The sequence below is a fragment of the Nilaparvata lugens genome, chromosome 3 (assembly GCF_014356525.2).
Source record: "Nilaparvata lugens isolate BPH chromosome 3, ASM1435652v1, whole genome shotgun sequence".
NCBI lineage: Eukaryota > Metazoa > Arthropoda > Insecta > Hemiptera > Delphacidae > Nilaparvata > Nilaparvata lugens.
Genome location: NC_052506.1, coordinates 76,194,271 through 76,213,986, shown reverse-complemented (window position 1 = coordinate 76,213,986; position 19,716 = coordinate 76,194,271). Strand labels below are relative to the sequence as shown.

Sequence of the window (19,716 nt, the reverse complement as noted above, 5' to 3'; positions counted from 1 at the left end):
CATCTATAATCAGCCGTGGACAACGTTGATCAATTCTTATTATTTGCCAAAATCCATCTATTCCTATTTCCATCGGACTATTTTCGTGCGGTTGACTAAAATAGTTCCGAGGGTACATTAAAATAGGAAGATTCCAAAAATTGATTCGTTCTTGTAACACCTTCAAATAAAAAAACTACTTTTTAGAAAAGGTTTAATATATTTTTGTTAGTTGTAGTTTAATTAAATATGAAAAAAGATGCGAGTAAATAGTAATTAATACAGGAAATCACTTCTTTTGCTTCTTTTTCTCAGCTTCTTCTTCCTTCTCTTTCTCGATTTCAGTGACGTAAGATTCAATATTTTCAGCATCCAACATCTGTAAATTTAGCAAAATATAATGAGCTGTCAACAGTTTGGAGCTGTTTATATGTTTAAATAAAAATTTATATGTTTAATTAGCGTACATATAAATGAAAAGTTCAATATTAAATTGTTATTTGAGTAATTGTAAAATTTTTATCAAATTTCAACATTTCTCAAATTATATTTCATTTTATTTGATTCTATTATCGGTAATTATTTTATTGTTTAGTATGAAATTGATAACGATTCAGTAAGTCATTCAGTGAATTAATTTAATTATACAGATTTTTTTGAAAAGATTTATCTATTGATGTATGAAATATCACCAATTAATAAAATAATTCTGTTTTATTCCTATTTGCAATAAATAATACGGTTTACTTGTCTGCTAAATAGGCACTCAATTGAATAAGATATAAGGCAATGTCATCAATAGTATACAATAATGTATAATGAATAAAATTATTTTATGAATACAACAATAATTCTCTATATTATTATAGGATACTATTATTATATCCTATTAGGATATTATTATTATTATCAATATTATTATTATTATGGGATTTCTAGCAACACCTCTATCCCAATGTACAATCCTTCTCTACAATGCAATCACGTACTTCAATGCGCATTGCGACAAGGACAATATTCGTCCAAAATGAAACAACTAGGTACTCCGCGACTATTATAGAAGATAAAAACAACTCTTCTCGATTTTTATTTCTCCTCTTCAACTCTTTAAATCGCTCCATCTTCACGTGTATATTTTTACTTTCCTAACTGATTAAGGGTTTTGGAACTATTGTGATTATAAAAAATGAGACAGATACCTGCATGGGTTGTCCTCGACGCATGACAGCGATTTCCAAGTTCTTCTTGCCCGACTGAACAACTTCGAGCAGTGCTCTGATCGCTAACTTGACCGTTCCCTTCTCAGTGGATACGTCTTCAGGAGTGTAATACTTTTCGAGGAACTCTCGAACAGTTTTTGCACTTCTTCCAGTAGCATTTGCCTACAAAGAAAGAAGAATTTGATCATATCGGTTTCTGTTAACATTTCTGAAAATTTAATATCTGTTTAGAAGCTTTGTTGGTTAATTATGGAAAATGGTAGATGATTTGAAGATTTTTTATCGACATGATCACACAATAATTAATAAATATTGATAATACAAGTAAAAGGTATAACCTATAAGATAGTCATTGATCATCATAATGAAAAAATTTCAACTATCAAAACTGACTGGTTGAGTGAGTTGACATGATCAAAAAATCACATATTAATTTCATTCAGAAATTGCAGATAGGCGTCAAATGAGTTGATATTCACATTCACCCCAGGCTTATGCCATTGAAGGTAAAATTCCTGTGAATTTCAAATGGAAACCTCTATCTGAACTAATGTTCAACTGATATCATGATTTGATTTGATCTTATAAAATATTGTATTTGCATGTATTTTTTAAGAATGCAGATAAAATCTATGAACAATTGTAATGGATGTCTTCATTATTGAAAAATGTGTAATTAGGATTAAAATGTTCAAGTAATGATGTAAAAAGGCGCTAGGTTGCATAAAGCTAGATCCCCACAGTGCGCGATAATCTAGTGGATTAATCTATCCAGATCACAAATCTAGATGACTGATCACGCTTTGGTACGACCCGTATCTTGCTTGGTGCAACCTAGCAACTCTTAAAAAAGTTAAGCTACCTTCCATTCATAATAAATTCCTGATGGTTCAGTCTGATAGAGATGAGGTTTCCCATCAAAATCAAACCCAGCTAGAAGGCACGAAATTCCAAATGGGCGACGACCGTTGCTTTGGGTATATTTCTGTTTCAAACCTAGAATAAAATTGTAACGATTAGAAAATACAACTAGACTAGAAAACAAACAGAACGATTGGGTCAGGAAGAAGAAACAAATTTATTCATGATCATTATAACTAAAAAGGTGATTCACAGCTTAGCTAGTACGTTCATAATATGGCTTCAATAAGGAAACAACTTAATCAAAACAACCTGATCAATAAAAACATAGTTTAGATTTTCACCCACGAATGTTACATCAATTACGCAGTGGGCTCTTCAGGGGCAGCAAGTACAGCCGGGCGTACCAAGTTTTAAAAAATAAAAATATCAATTCAATTAATTAAGTTTGTAGCGTGAATGTTGATGTTGTGGAACTTTTCCATGATTGAATAGACTTAAAACGTTGTCAAAAATCCACTTTAAATAAAAATTAATATTTTACAGGAGCATGCTTTCGTGTGTGCTCACACATCATAATGATCATCAGCATGATATGTGAGCACACACGAAAGCATGCTCCTGTGAAATATTAATTTTTATTTAATTAAAGTGGATTTTTGACAACGTTTTAAGTCTATTCAATTTAATTATCTGGTTGAAGAAGGAAAATAGTGCAATATGATTTCAAATATTGGTTTACTTGATAAAACATCTTTATATTTATTTGTGATATTATAATGTAGTGTAAATACAGTGAAAAAATATCATCCAATATTGCTGGTACATTACTGCTTGCTAGCAACACTGCGAATGCATTTTGGTGGCAGCACTGTTCAAAAGATGACTATTGTATTGCTGCCAGGTACAGCCCAATGTCAGCTCCTATGGCTTGGTTGCCATAACAACTGCTAGCTCGCTTCATAGCTTCAGTGTGACTAGAAATGATGATTCATAGCCCAGGTACTGCCCGCTTATCGTAGGTTGCCTCTTGGTTGCCCTGGGCCTATCCTCATTATTATAGGTATTCGCTTGGGTCGGTCATCTTAGTACACGTTGAGGACGTTCTCTTTTCATAACTGTCCTATTTCCTCCTGTTGAGGTTATGTTAGATTGTTAGTGGTGACACGCGTGGTGACTGATGCTGTTGTGTTCTTAAAGTTATGAATGTGAATTGTATAACGTGAAACATAGAGCCTGAAAACGATTTAGTTTGCTAGTTAATTGAAACTCCGTTTTCTAAGTGGAAAGAAAAGATTTGTTAGCTGTTAAAAAGCCTCAACCAATTCCTCATACTCAAAAATCGGCCAATGCAAGTGGTGCTCACTGAAGAAACTTCCAGCAATCATGGTACAAGAGCACCAGTTTATATTATTTTTCTGATAAAAGAGTATGATATAATGTATATGAATTGATTCAGCCATCCACAATGGGAAGGGGGGCGTTATCTAATAACATGGGGGGGGGTCGATTTGTTACTCAATATTGGGCTTGAGCTCTACCTACTTTTTCACCCTAGAGCCGCCACTACAATTACATAGATTATTTCATCCAAAATCCATCTAATCAACGAACTCAACATATTACTTGAGAATTTCAGTTTTCAATTCCACTTCATGAATTAAAATTTCAATCCAATTCCCAACTAAATATCAGAATTTTTCGATCAAATTTGTGAGAGAAAAAGCTAATGCAGTGACAGAGAGCACGACATCTTGTTGCCGCAAAAAGCTTACTCAATAAATTTACACAATCTAAAAATATCAGAATTGATAAGTTGTTACATTTGATAAAATTAAGGTAAGAAACGAATCTCTTTCAAAAGACTATAATACCTGCTATGTAACGAGTGATATACTCGAGAGTGACAGGATCCTCAACAGTGAGTTTGTGTGATTGACACTCCACTTGTGCTCTGTTGATGAGTATCCTAGCATCAGCTGTGAGACCTTAAACAATTCAACAATAAATTGGTTAATTTTCAGACCATAGAATATAAAACTAGAATAAATTACTATAAACTAGCATAAATTCACTTCCTTTATGATATTTAGTTTTTATCAATCACTCACATTTGATTTACATGAGTAAACTTACATGCTTAAGCCTGACACTTCTGTACAGTTCTGGTGAGTATTTTGCTCGCAATACTGCTGGGCCCGTAGTGATAATAAAAATAAAATAAATATACAGTTGTTTTAAACGAGTGTATGAGTACAATTAATGGTACTTTGAGGCCTACAGAGACCAAATGGCATGGGGAAAACTTTCAATAATAACATTATCACAATACTTTTGAATTATCTCCGCATTAGAATAAGTAATTTCAGTAATTTAGCGTTACAGCAAGATATAAATATTGGTATCATTGGAATAAGTAAATAAGTAGGAGCAGGGGTGTTTCTATTTTGAAGATGTCAAGCATTGACATAGAAACGAGACTGGAATTGCAAATGAAGTAGTCCAATACAGAACGCCAAATGCCACTGACATTTATGGCTTCATTAGGAAACAAAGATGTCAATTCATGTGTTGATCAAAGAATGAGGCAGCAAATAACTATTGCCGCAAAAACACGTCTAAATTGTAAATAGTATATGAATGATTAAATAAGAAGACTAAGAAATTGTAAAAACCACAGATTAATTATTTAGAAAGACCGGTTTCGGTTGTTACACCATTGTCAATCTCTGATAAACCTCACAAGAGTTCACAATCTTTTGATGTTTATCAAAGATTGACAATGGTGTAACAACCATTAAACCGGTCTTTCTAAATGTCAATAAATCTGTGGTTTTGTCAATTTCTTAGTCTCCTTATTTAATATGAATAATTACCACAATATAAACTTCTCAACTACAAAAAAAGTATATAAATACTTTTGTCTCCTTATTTAATATGAATAATTACCACAATATAAACGTCTCAACTACACAAAAAGTATATTAATACTTTTTACCTAAATGATATTAGGCTTATTTCAACTGAACACAGTAGACTACCTCTAGTTTAGCCGGGCCACCGGCCCAATTAACCGCATTCGTTACAAATAAGCATATTAATATTTTCTTTACAAAATGAAAATCTTTTAAAATCCGTTGCTCAAATTAAATTTTCTTGAAAAATACTACTATAGGCTTAGTGTGGTCCACGTTATAATTACAGTATTCGACATGTTTTTATCTTTGTCTATCATTCAATATAAAAATATAATTAATTAATGAGATATTTCGCTTTATGTCAATTTATTAATTAATCATTTAAAAATATTTTTTCTTGATGCATAAAATATAATTTATTGATTATTTTAAGAGAATGAACAGATATATCAAATATACCGGTATTAGCTATCCTCTATAGAAGGCCAAGAATAGACAACACTGTTCTCCTATCTTTCTCCATTATGACATGGACCTCACTATAGAGATGAAACTGAACAGCAGGGAATACTTTGCGTATTGAATTGACAATTTACGGGTTCACATTGATAGTTCATCATAAATACTATATAAAATACAATGAATATCATTCATATTTCATATTGAATAATGAAGTACAAAAATAATTTTATACTGTATATTACAAAAAGGAGTATGGAAAGGAGACGGGGCCGCGCTACCTGTCCCTGGGTATTTTTCAATAATCAAAAAGGTTTATCCGTTTATCCTCCAACTCTTGACTACCATACTCTATTGTCCTCTGATTCCGCCCAATTAGCCTTATTAGTGGCCTCTTCTCGTTTCTAGAATGTACTTATAGCTGGTAGCAAGCACCAAGTTATTTATTACTTTGCATCTTGAATCTGTTACTTGTATTTTCTACAATTTGAATCTGAATCAGTGATCAAGTACTTGTAATTTTATTTATTCCCTATAGTTCATTTGATGGAACTCAACTTGCTCACAAGCTGTATAGACTAAGTTGAGTGGTACATACAATTCGATAATAATTGAAAGAATTTTTGGCGTACTTTTAAACTCTATTACATAAAAAAATTTGGCTATCTAATGGGTTTAGTCTAATCATGTACATTAAATAATATATATGGTCTTAGTTTGACTACATTTGTACTTGTCATCGATAGTAATATCTAAGTTGATTAAATCACTGTAGGCTATCGCTTGTTCACACCTGAAAGTGCCTTCAAGTAACCAGACTGGTCCACCAATATATTCCTCCGTGTGGGAAACTTGTGATTCCTTAACAATAGGCCACGAAAATTTCAAAATTTAATAACAATAAGCGATCGATAAATTGTCACTACAACTTTTAATTGTCCATCCATTGTTTTCGGCGGCCCCGTCTCGTTTCCAAAATCCATAAAAAGGTTATAAAAATTACTTGAAAAGATTGTTTTTTTATTTCTATATTTTGCATCATACACAATAAAAACTAATACTATAATTTTAAATTGTTTTTCAGAAGTTATCCACCTCGGACCAGCCGAATTGAATAAAACCAAACTAGAGGAAGAAAGTTATAAGTACTGGAAATTTATACAGTTTTGGAAAAACTTACCTGCAAATGCCATAACTACATGGTCATCTAGTAGACAAATTTTTCGGACTGTCCTTTCCTCTTGTAGTTTTGCAACAGATTTCTTTTCCACTCCAAGTACTACTACATCTTTCCCGCGAACACCAACCTAAAATGCAACATAATATTACATTTATACAGTCAACGAGAGTTAGACTATATACAGAGTGTTTCCAAACTCCCTACCAATATTCTAGGCGAGGGAATTGTTTTTAACATTGTACGAAACATATCTAAATATTTGATCTACCAAAATGATCTTTTCATGATTTACCAATTCGCAAATAATGTTAAAATTTGGTGAAAAGGTTCATTTGAGGTGTTCGAATGTTGTATTGATAGGGCACTGAAATAACGCCGAAACATAAGCCCAAAGTCTGCGTTTTTTTTTTTTAATTTTAGCCTCAGTAATGTACATAAAGGAAAATAAAGACCTGCTTCACAGAAGAGGTGATATAGACATCAATACAATACCAGATATGCTGCCTCATTGGAGATACCCCGCAGCAGACTGGCTGAAACTTGCAACAGCTTCCCAAAACAAGCTATAAAATTCTTCAACAGTCTTCCCAAGTAGGTACAAGGGAAACCAAACTTCAGGTTCTATGCAATTGTGAAGAGCAAACTTATTGAAAGACCACTCTACTTGTTGGCGGAATTGAAGGAGTCCCTTTTTGACACCTCCACAACATGAATAGCCATGCAGTTCTATCAATGTATATGACATAAGTTTTTTTTTGACACACTGCCTACCTGGAGATCCTTGGCAACGACTTCAAGTAAGTTGAATATACGCCCACAGCGTTTTTCTGTGTTTTTTCACTAATTATTAATAATTATAAATAATTTTTAATAATTGTAAGAAAATATTTATACAAATTTGGTAAACCAAACTTCTCCACATCATTATTCCCGTTATTTATTTATTTAGCGTATAGCAGATACACAACAAATAGCCAATATAGATCATGAGTCTCAAATGCCTAGATATACACTGTATATTTCCAAATTCTTTGAGATGATGTGTAGTTTTCAGTCAGGAGAACATAAGTTTGTCTGACCGCCATTATTTGCTAATCCATTTAGCGTTACCTTATGTGCACCATGGAGGCGATCTAGCTCTTATTATTCCTGTTTCAAATTTTAAAGAATTAGCTTATTAGAATGAAATACAATAATTCTCATAATATCTCAACCAAGTCTCTAAATAAGAAATAATTGAATATGTATAAATTATGTTGAAAATAACAGATAAAATATTAATTTATTCAAATGATAAGTTATCGCCCCAACAACAATACATAACGGAATGAATACAAATTTATATCTAAAAAAATTTTAGACTAAAAAAAATATTATTATAATTTCATAATAATGATAATAATACAAAGTCTTAATAGCACAAAGATCAGGATTAAGAAATGTGTATCATATCTATATCATTGTTAATTTTATGGAAACAAATTTTAGAAGGTAAGTTATAAATACCGACTGCCCTGGTTGGCTCAGATCAAATGTCGCATATGAACAATATTAGGGCCTCTGAAATGACTAACAAACTGTTATAGGTATGATAAAAGGGCCTGATGGAAGAATGAGAAACGTTTGTAATAACACAAGTAAGGTAAAGGGTTTTTAAATTTATGAGATAGCATAAATATTATTTTTGTTAATTCAATGGTGTAACGTCAACATTTATAATGGTTCAAGTTTCAAGATCAAAATAAAATGACTATAATCATTAGCAGCAAAGATTTGAAAAAAAACAGACAGTTGGAGATAATTGTAAATTGTAATATGCAAATGGGCTTATAGTAAAATCAACATAGGCAATAAAGAAAATTTATATAATTGACATTTAAATAATTTATCAAAAATACTTGTTTAAAAACAAAAGTTGAAATAGTTAAACTGTATGTAGGTAAACGTGGAAAATCATTAGTTACTACGACCGGCCTCAACTTACAGCAGTAGATCCTTTTCTCACAGCTTCTTGGGCATATTCCACCTGCAAAAGATGACCATCAGGAGAAAAAACAGTAATCGCACGATCGTAACTGGAGCTACTCATGTTTAAATACTAAGAAAGCTTTCAATATTATTATTGAAGGCAAGCTTGCAAGTCACTTCTAAACTAAAACAGTTTTTAAGGTTATGGACAAATGAGAATACACAAATAGAAAGAAATGAAGATGGCGTAGAGGAATGAGATGAGATGTAAATGGCATTGCATGACTTGCAACTGAATTGGTTGGCGCATGCTGTCTGAACAAAACTGATGGATGACGAAAAACTCAGTAGCACATCTATTGCTTGAGTAAGCTCGTTGTCCACATTTCCAAACCCGTCGAAGGTGGAGGCTTTTAAATCTATGCCGTGTACATACAGAGCTACAGGTGAGTATTTTGTCAACTAATTGACGATCCCAATGCAATTTGAATAATATTATGATGGACATTATTTACTATAGTGAGGTCCACGTTATAATGACAGTGGAGAAAGATAGGAGAACAACGTTACCAATGCTCACTGTCTTGTCAATGCCTTCTTGACGGCAGCTGTTGCAGGTTTATTAATGTAATATTAATTGTTCATTCTTGTTTAGAATAATCAATTATATTTTATTGAGCAAGGAATTATATTTTTCAAAAATTTCATAATTAAGGTAGAATATGTTGATATTAATTTTACATTGTTAAAAGCTGATCTGGCAACAAAGCATGGGTTAGATAGGCGTTTGATTACAATAATAATAATAATAATGGTTTTTGTTCATAGCACAGACATGCCACCAGGGCATGCCCATAAGGGAACACGTCAAGATAATAATAAAAACAAGTCCTTAGATGGACAGTCAAAATGTTACAGAGAGTAAAAAGAAACACAGAAAAATACAACCAAGCAGCAGGCAAATGCGCTATTACAAGAAGTAGCTACTTACAGTTGCCATGTCACATTCAAAAAAATTCCCTTAAGGAGTAAAAGGGATTTTCATGCAGGAACGTCCTCAATCTCCTCTTCAAGACCACCTCAGGCAAGCCTCTGGCGGAAATGGGCAGCTTGTTGAGGATCCTCACCGGCTGGTAGGCCAAGCTGTTTTGAGTCCTCCCCAATCTACAGTAAGGGAGGTTCAGCCTGTGCCTGTTCCTGGTGTCATGCCGATGAAAGTCACCTCTGGTAGGCAAGGCAACAAGTCCCCAAAAAGCTGCAATGGCAGACCTGAAAATGTAGAGGTTGAAGACTGTCATAATGTGCTCCCTTACAAACAGTGGCTTGCAATTCGCCAGATAATCAGCCCCACAAAAAATTCGTATAGCTTTCTTCTGCACCAGCAATATCCTTTTTACCTCGGTGGCACCACCCCACAGTGTAATACCATAAGCCATCACGCTATGGAAGAAGGCAAAGTAGCACATTCGATGATGGGCCCCCGGGATGCAACCTCTCAGACTCCTCAGCAGGAACAGCACTCTATTGAGCCTGCAACAGACACCCTGAATGTGATCTCCCCAAGCAAGCTTATGATCCATTGTAAAGCCCAAGAGCTTCACCGAGGGGAAGTTGTACTGATCACCATTCTTGAGGCTGAACACAATGGACTGAGTCTTCTCGCTGTTAAGCAAAAATCTATTTGCTCGGAACCAATCAGCCACGGTCCCCTCTGAAGCCTGCATCAGTACAAGTTTCCATTCTGTACCTATTCTGTGCCCTGAGGAGAATGACAACTTGCTGATTGGTTTGTCAACTGGACAGCCTGAGTTGAAAGCAGTGGAAAATCCAAGAGGAATAGTTCAGTATTCAGTAATCTCCATCCTTGACCAGCACTTGCTAGAAAGATTGTATCAAAAAAGCAAAAATTGATGAAAAAACTAAGATAAAGATGGCAGGTCATTCATAGATCTCAAAATACATTGAATTGCCTCTTCATCCAAGGAGTAGAGTGCCAGACTCACAAGCTTCTTACAAAGTGCCCTCTTGAAGATTTTTTCCTCCTGCTCACAGAAATACACGGGCATCCTGTTGTGAATCTAAAGGTGCTTTAATCAGCTGATTATATCTGTATTTTTACAGAAACGGTAAGATACAGATATAAAAAGCTTGACATCAGCTGATTAAAAGTGAATCGCTCATGTTCATGGCGCATATATCTGTATGCACCTTTAGGTGGAGGGACAGGGGAGCTAATATGTGATCGAGTCAGTCTGGCATTAAACAGATTGATATCATTCATCCTCATTGTGTTGTAGCTATGTACATGTCCTCTCTGCTGAAAGGTATGATGACCTCTTCTCAACAGTAACAGAGAACTTAACATATACTGACTAAAGACTTCCATAATCATCAGTCTCCTAAATATTGGCGCACAGTCTTCCAGGTGATGAGATGAGGTGATTATGCAGCTTGTGCATCAAATATGTGGCTTTTTACAGTCTATTTCTGATCAGTCAACATGCTGCTCCTATGTCAATGTGTCATCCAAGCAGCTTCACACTGCAATCCCCAAAGATTGGTGGATTCCGCCTCAGAGTGCAGAGTATAATTTATTGTGTCTTCCTCTCATTCAATGCAAGTTTGTTGACCCAGAACCAATCACTGGGATAATTGAAATGGGTTGGGTTAGGTTGAGCTTTTCTGCAATTTGAGCTGATTTTTGAGCACATTAATACCAGTTGATTGCAGAGTCGGTACTGGATCACAGAAAGACACTATCTTCTGAGCCTCCAACATGTCTTAGGAGGCTCAGAAGATAGGTATGTGTCTTGATCTATATTGTACAGGACTCTGAAAATTAGTTTTAATGAAGCTATTGCTATTTCTTCAATTAGCTGCATCACTTGATGCTCAGACTAACTTTTGAAATAAGGTAACTGTGAAAGGAGTTCTGGTTGATGAGAGTGAGAAAGACTGTGCTACTTTTCCCCTCTCCACTGACCTCATATTCAACTCCCACTTTCATAACATTGAACTGACATTGGGGCATGCTGCTTGGGGTTGTCTTGGCACAAATAAGTCCTACCTTGGGCTAGCCGCATCAGCAGGTGACCAAGAGACTGCCTAAAGCTTGTTTCCTCTTGCTGAGGCTGCTGGGACATGTGACAGAGGCTCACTTGTTACAAACTATGTATCACAGTCTTTTCCACTGTCATATTATCTATGGTATAGTCTTTTGGGGTCACTCAATTAAGGTTGTGTACATTCTGAAACTGCAAAAATAGGGTGCCTGGATCATTTTCTCTGCCTGATATCAATAAGACCTCATTCCTTTTACTTCATCAGCCAGTGAACTGGATAGATGGTGTCATGAAACTACTTCTAAGATAGCAGATCAGGTTATGTTGTCCTTGTGTGCATCAAAACATTCACTCATGGTGTAGAATGGGTTATTCTCCAGCCTTGTCACTATTTTAATTTTAAAGTCACTTCCTTGTAGATTCCTCACATTGACAGGTAGGTCGTTGAACAAGCAAAGGACCCAACAGTACCTGGTAACCAAGTCAGATATGCATCACTAAAACACCAGCCATTGATAGCTGAGACATTTACAAATTGTGTCTCCAGAGATCACAGGAACAAGGGTTCAGTCAGCATTATGCCTCTTGAACAAGCTGCCAGCATTCAATATTTCGGATTTCGGTATTGCAGTCCAGGGTGGAAGTCAGATCAATCATGAATTATTGGCCAACTCGACAGAGAAGCTTTAAAAACTGAAAGACGTTCTTCAAGAGAAAATTATGAGTCTGCAAATTAACGAACAGCTGCTCTATCTACACCAAGGAATGTTAAATGCCAAAGGAGAATAAAATAATTTATGCTTTTTAGAGTGTAGCTGGATAATTAAACTCCTGAAAGACGATCTATTCAATGAAAACTCTAATATACAAATGTTAGATATCTATGTAATGAATCAATCAGACTTAATCACATCAGTATTAAAGGAAAACTGTAGACCAGTGAAAGCTGTTTATAGATTGAATGGAACTAGAATCTCCAGATGGCCAGCGGCAAAATAATAGAAGCATTTGATTACATGTCTCATGAGATTTTGCTGGGGAAGCTAATGAGATATATGATTGGCGGAGTGGTCATAAAAACAATGGAGGAGTAGCCTACCTTCTAGGGCTTAAGCAGGTTGTAGCAGTAAATGGTGCCAAATCACAGGAGCTTCGGGTCAAGTGTGAGTGCCACAGGGATCAATCCTTGGCTCTTTGCTGTTCCTCATCTTCATAAATGACCTTAGTATGGATGGAAAAGTCCTGCTGTTTGCTGACAACACAACTCTCATTGCACAGGATGAAGATCCTAAATTGACTGTGTGGAGGTCTTCTGAACTACTGGAGGAGGAGAGCTCATGGTTTAGAGCCAACAGATTGTGTTTGAATGAAGAGAAGACACGAAATCTTCTGTGCACCCTGAGGCATGGCCTGTCTTCTTTTGGTTGGCCTGAGGTTAAGCTCCTTGGATTCTTGGTAAATTCATCACGAACATTGGACCAGCACAACGATAATATGATATGTAACCGACTCTCCAAAGTGACATATCTGATACGGAAATTGGCAAGAAATCATGTTCCAAAGAATTACCTTGTTACTGCATACCACGGTCTGTTTAATAGCCATAACATCTATGGGATTGCACTTTGGGGTCATGCAAGTCATATGCACATGCTCTCGACTATAGTGAAGTCCACGTTATAATGGCAGTGTTTGATTAGCAATGGTATTGCTATCCTTGTCTATCATACAATAAAGCTGATAGCGCTTTTTTTTCACGCATTGCGATGTTGCCACATCATTCATCAACAATGTAGAAATTCAACTAATTGACAAAATATTTAATCTCAATCATGGAAATTTATTATTACATCTTTAAAAAATATATTCTATTGACAAATAAAATATGATTATAAATATAAAGAAAATAAAAATCTCAGTTCCATTTTTTTGAAATATTTTATCACCACATGTTTCGGACATTTATGCCATATTCAAGTGATATGAAGTAAATAAATTTAATACTACTGGAAGATTCTTATTTTGATCATATGTTAGTGTATTCATATGTTTTTATGAACTAGGACTGTAAATTTTGGGTTTAAATTCGCATGATTCTATCAAAAATGGGGTTATTGGTGTCTAATTTATTCACTCCATATCACTTGAAAATGGCATAAATGTCTGAAACATGTAGTGATAGAATATTTCAAAAAAAGGGTACTGAGATTTTTATTTTCTTTATATTTATATTACAAGTAGCCCTATACAGAAAAGAGATAAAAATATGATTAACTTTTTTCAACAATAATGAACAGATAAATTCATCCATATCTTACATCATATCATTTATATCTTCCTACATTGCCATTATAACGTGGACCTCACTATAGATTCGAGTCTCTGTAAACATGAGTCGCGTAAGTGTGAGTTGAGCTTTATACTACCGGAACCATGATAATTACTGCAGTAGTATAATCTTGAATCAAACCTGGAATCAAATCTTGAATCAAACCCGTTCTCAGCGGCTCAGACATCCAATTATTCAGAAATAGCAAACAACGTTTAAACTTTACGACGTAGAAATGTATAATTAATTTTTTGCGTTCAAATGAGACACGCTGAGAAAAAGCTTCTAACAGATTCTAGTTGGCAAATTAACAATTTTGAAAAGATAACGTTTAGAAATTTTATAATCACAATAATAAAAATGAGTATTTTCTCGCACAATATTATTTACTGTATCTGCTGTCTTTACCTTTTTTCAGTGCTGCCAATTGATGGAGGAGCTTGTAATTTGATTGGACAGTGATTGAGAAGAGATTTTTGTGGTGTGGTGGTAGGTGAAGTGAAGAGTGTGGATGAGAGGAATGAGGGTGCTTTGGTGCTGAAATGGTTTTGACTAAGTGAGTTGTTAGGATTTTAATTTGTGGTTATTACATGATATTCATAACTCATCAAGACATGATTCAGTGCAATAATAGATATAGTGAAAAAATAAATAATCATAATTTCAATTCATATACTATAACAATAATTGAGGTAGGTACAGAGTTGATCTCTTGTATGCTACACTAAGCATTTGTAATAATTTATCATAAATTACTATTCTTCAAACACTTGAGTAGTTGAACCGCATCCTGAAAATTTAAGATAAATTTAATACAGCTTTTTTCTTTTTTTAAGTCACTAAAAATACTAGTTTTATTAGGAGGTGCGATGTCACAGGCGATGTAAGAAGTTGAATTGCTGCCATGTTACTTTGCTTGGGACGTTTCTCTCCAGTATTTACCCCTAAAATTTAATTCATACATGATGTAATAAGTGAAACCATCAAATTTTGTTTTGATATTGAAGTTTTCGTATTTTTTTCAAATCCTGGATGGGATATGCTAGTATTTCAATAATTGAGCTGCTTTAATGAGGTAAACCGCATACAAAGCACACACGTTTGTAGATAATAATTTATAATTATTCTGTCTGATTTTATGAAATATCATATAGGCCTATACAATATTTGTAGAAATGATTTATATTCAAAGTTAATTATTTATTTTGTTTATGGTTTGCCCGGTATGTAAAACCTGACATCTAAAAGTGACTTCCCCTCCTATCGCAGCCATTAGCGATAATTTTCTAGAGCTCGTCGATGAATGAGAACACTGTACTAACTTATCGGTCCAATTTCAATATTCTTTAATTCAAGGGTTGCATTTATTTTTGAATATTTAAATTTAACTTAGATCTCATATCCAAGTTATCTTTTTTCTAGTCAACGTGCATTTCGTAGACACCTCTTGGTTCGTGCCTATAATGGCGGTTACACGCTATAGCCTATAGTTATATTTCGTCTCAGCTCTCTAAAGTTTATTTCTTAAGTAGCTTGCTATTTTAAATACTACTTTTTTAATATAAATTGTTTATACTTTTGAATAATTACATATGCATTTTAGTTGGAATTCATTAACGGGAAGCTACCCATTTCCGCCCTTTTGTAACATTCATTACCATAATAATTTGATCAATAGCTTACAATTTGCTGGCTCGCTGGCTGTGATATAAGGAATCATTTTTTTCTAAACGTTATAATCCAAATATTTTATTGTTTGGAAAGTTTTATTACTGCTGAGATAATAGTCCTATATTCAACATAGAATTATTTTCAAAATATGAAGTAGGTTAGGTAAGTACCGTATCAGAAAAAGTTAGGGTACCTGAAATGCTATTAATCACGCTAAATTGGAAAAAAAACTTGGAAACTTTTGAGTTAATTATAAATATTATTTACATTGACATTATAATGTTTACGTAAAATGTTCACTTAATATTGCCATTACCAGCCGGCAGGCTTGCTTTGCTCGCCTCATCCGTCCAGCCCATGGGCTCCGCTCCCTGTACCCACTACTGAATCATCAGAGATAAGAACAGCAGACTCGCTTCGCTCGCCTGCAATCTTTTGAGCTTGCTTTCTCCCGTCAAATAGTAAAATTCAGACTTTTAGGCTTTATTCAATCAGCTCCAATTGACAGATAAGGAAAACGCCAATTTTGGTTGTATTCTTTGCAAACTTTTGAAGTTTTTTCTATAAATTTTCTTTCAGATTCTAGCTGAGCCTGTTTATTAAATTTAAACATTCTATTTATCAGTTCTTGACAAAGATGAAATCAACTATTCAGCTTAGGGTTGAAAAATGTCTTTCCATTTTGATTTGAATATTATTTCTTACATAAAATTATTAAGATGTGAGAATTATGGTAAGTTATCTCTGTCTATTTCTTTGAAACAAAAACATTTTACAGTTCACCTTCTCAAGTTTTCACCCTAGAAGAATGCATTGATAAATTTAGAAAAGGAACCCTCAAAAGTAGCACCACAATTACCCAAAAAGAACTTGTGTTCAGTCATCCAAACTCAAGTCATTCCTGAAAACCATCAGGCAGAATTTTGAACTCTCTAAACAATCTCGTTTGACTCTAGCTCAACCTCTGTTCTAACAGTTTTTTTTATAACGTTTTCTGTTCATTTGTTCTCGAAAAAGCTGGAAAACGCAGGAGAAACGCCAATAATTTAGGAATTATATTAGCATCATTTTCAAGCACTTCTAACCCAAAATTTCTAAAACCTAGCTGGAAATTGAACCAAATTTGAACATTTTTTTTTTTGTTCATTTGGTCTTGATAAAGCTAAAAACACGGACATAAACGCTGGAAAACGCCGATTTTTGGCGTAATTCCCAAGTCATTTAATTAACAAAAACACCTTACAACATTACCGTATTGAGATAATATTGAAATAAATTCAGCCTTCAGCTGAACCAATTTACTGAATTTTCACTCAGTTCTTGAAAAAATCTGATAAAATGCAGAAAAAACCCTTGACTTTCATGGAAAACCGCCTATATCGAGCGTATTTTTAGCGTAATTTTAAATTTTTCTCAACACAAAATTTCTAGACCCTAGCTGATCTTCTGTACGACACTTTTTACGTGCTTACATTGTCCAATAATATTTTTTACTTTCTTTTACAGATCTGAATGACCAATCAGTTATGAGCCGATTACTGGTAGCCTTTCGAATAATATGGCTAAAAAAAAGAAACGTAGCGCCAAGACTGTCTCAAGCCATTCTTCTGTACCAGAATTTCGATTTAAAACATTAGAGTCTTATAACAAAAAATTATCCAGCGCTCTGCAAGATTATTTAAAGATCGACTCCAGTTATAATTTAAAAGGAAAAGAATTAGTGGTGATGGCTGAGAATATAATGTTAACTGGGGAAGGAAATGGAGTGATAATCAATAATGTCGAACGTCAAGAAGAGATATCATCCCAACCCAAATCAAACGCCACTAAAGAACTGTTGCCCAATGATATACAACAAATAGTTTTAGGTGATTTGGAATTAGTGACCGTAGGCCGCCATGAAAATGTCGGCACCGACGATCAGCATTCTTGGCATGGCAATTCTGAAGAAGAAAGCATCATCTGTGATGCAATGGAAGTGGACTCGGAGAGTCACATTGAAGAGGAGGAGACATCATGTCGCCAGGAGGCGAATCGAGTCGAGGCATTCGATGGCGTCGACCCTAGCAACGATTCACTGTCAGAGGGCGAGCACACTTATTCCAATCAAGGGTCGGATGCTCAGCGCACTGCTGAATATCTTCAAGTGGAATCAGGAATAATTACAATTTCCAGACAAAGTGATTACGAGAGTAGTGATGAATCTAATAGTGAATCAGACATTGTTGATCAGTGCGCTGATAGCATCAGTGCTGTTCTAGGATTTAGTGACAGAACAATTTTTTCAGTGAATATAGCCAAAGATAACTCTGATGACGAGGCGTCTATGGTTGATGGTGAAGTTAGTGAAATAAAACCAAACGTTGAAGTAAGCGCTGGAGTCGAAGAGAGTGATAATACTGATATTAATGATAAAGATGATTCGAAACCAAGTAAGTCGATGGTAGTGAGTGATGTAGATGGTAGTGATGAGGTGAGCTCAACTGTCAGGATATGTGCATACTCTGATAGTTTCAAACAGGAATCAGATAACTTAGATCATGAACCAGAGCCTGACAAATTTGAACAAGAATCAGAGCCAGATAGTTTGAAAGTTGCATCGGATCCGAATTTTTACGAGGATGAAGAAATTGTTTTTAAAGATGAGCCTAAGCCAGATCTGTTGGAGGATTACTCTAAATCAGGCGTGTTGGGAAAAGAACTGAAACTTGATAGTTTGGAAAATGAAGAAAAATCATATGAAGAATGTGACGACACTTATGATGGAACATCTTATTCACAAAGTCCCATCGGATTGAAATATGAACTTAAATCTGATTGTATGGCAGAAGTGGAACATTTTGACAAACCAACTTCACTTTCGCAAGATGTTTCTTCAACACATATAGTCTGTAAAGATGAACCCAAGCCTGAAATAATTGAGGACAGTAAACCTAATGAATTTAAAGCTGATAGCATGACAGAAGGGAAACATTTTGACAAACCATTTTCTCTTTCGCAAGATGTTTCTTCATCACATATGGTTTGTGAAGGTGAACCCAAGCCTGAAATAATTGAGGAGAATAAACCTAAAATAGTGACAAAAACAAAGTCCCCTGCACAAAAGTCAAATTCAAGTGAAGTTACTAAAAAACCTCGTGTGAGAAAACAATCTTTAGATGGTAAGAAAAAAGTTGGACGGAGTTTAGATAAAGGTCAATCTTCGAATGAAAGCAAAGAGATTAGTTCTCCGTCGCCTGTATCAGAGGATAAGAAGTTAAAAGATTCTGCATCGAAACCTTTTCAGGAAATGGAAAATGTTTCTTTTGATGCGAAAGCGATAATTGAAGAAGAAAAACAGTCGGAATTCAGAAGCAGAAGTGGTAGTACAGACACAACCGGGTCAGAAAGCGGGTCGAGCTCTAGCTGTCGCCGAAGCAATAGGATTAAGAAGCCGGTGGACTCAATGCCGAGTCCCTCGCCGATGAGTCAGCCGTCGTCAGCGATGCCAGAGCAGGGCTTCGATGCTGACAAACCGGTGAAAGTGAAGTCGAGGTGGCGTCGCACCAGCGAACTCGAAATGGTCACTCGCCATCTCTCATCCTCTTCCCCTTCCTCCTCCTCCTCTGCTCCTCCCTCCAGCGCCATCAAACCGATCGTCGACTCCTCCATGTCATCCACGGACAGCTCCACTCCCAAAGACGAGAGAATCAAAGATGAGAAAATCGAAGATAGATTGAGCCAGTTCGTACAGCTGGCAACCAACGAATATCGCACTGCCAGGTGAGTACGCCATGCGACATACATTTATGTTCTTATATATATTATGGAGTGTGGTCTCGCTAGTCTAATCTGTAATTCGTTAGCAACGAATCTGGTAGAAAATCTCTTCAAATTGAAAAATTTCGCTCCATTTAATATTGTTATTGTTTATTGTTTTCTCATTTAATATAGTTACTAAAACATGTTTTATAAAATAGGCCTTGATAGATCAGAATGCAATCTTGTTTTGATCTGTAAAAAGGTTGAAGGATCAATGACCTATTTCATATCATTTCAGTTGCCTATTTAGGAAAAGCTAATGTTACAT

At 35.0% G+C, this 19,716-nt stretch overlaps 2 protein-coding genes across 3 annotated transcripts in view; one reads left to right on the top strand and one right to left on the bottom strand.

Annotated features, from left to right (window-relative positions):
• Positions 1-179: 179 nt before the first annotated feature.
• LOC111044511 (proteasome subunit alpha type-7) lies at positions 180-9,104 on the bottom strand. Its single transcript, XM_022329674.2, has 6 exons — positions 8,602-9,104; positions 6,618-6,744; positions 3,935-4,048; positions 2,062-2,195; positions 1,179-1,361; positions 180-358 (listed from the first exon to the last, which is right to left on the bottom strand). Exons 1-6 carry the CDS (start codon positions 8,704-8,706, stop codon positions 269-271), a joined length of 753 nt encoding a protein of 250 aa, XP_022185366.1. The 5' UTR covers positions 8,707-9,104; the 3' UTR covers positions 180-268.
• A 5,322-nt stretch (positions 9,105-14,426) lies between these two features.
• Positions 14,427-19,716, top strand: part of LOC111044513 (histone-lysine N-methyltransferase SETD2) — a 33,758-nt gene continuing 28,468 nt past the window's right edge. The window contains exons 1-2 of one of the 2 annotated variants that reach the window (XM_039424618.1): positions 14,427-14,532; positions 17,154-19,409. In XM_039424618.1, coding sequence (XP_039280552.1) covers positions 17,206-19,409 — 2,204 coding nt within the window. In that variant the 5' untranslated portion in view covers positions 14,427-14,532; positions 17,154-17,205. Of the gene's footprint in view, positions 14,669-17,153; positions 19,410-19,716 lie in introns of both variants that reach the window. The other variant, XM_039424617.1, reaches the window with a different exon arrangement.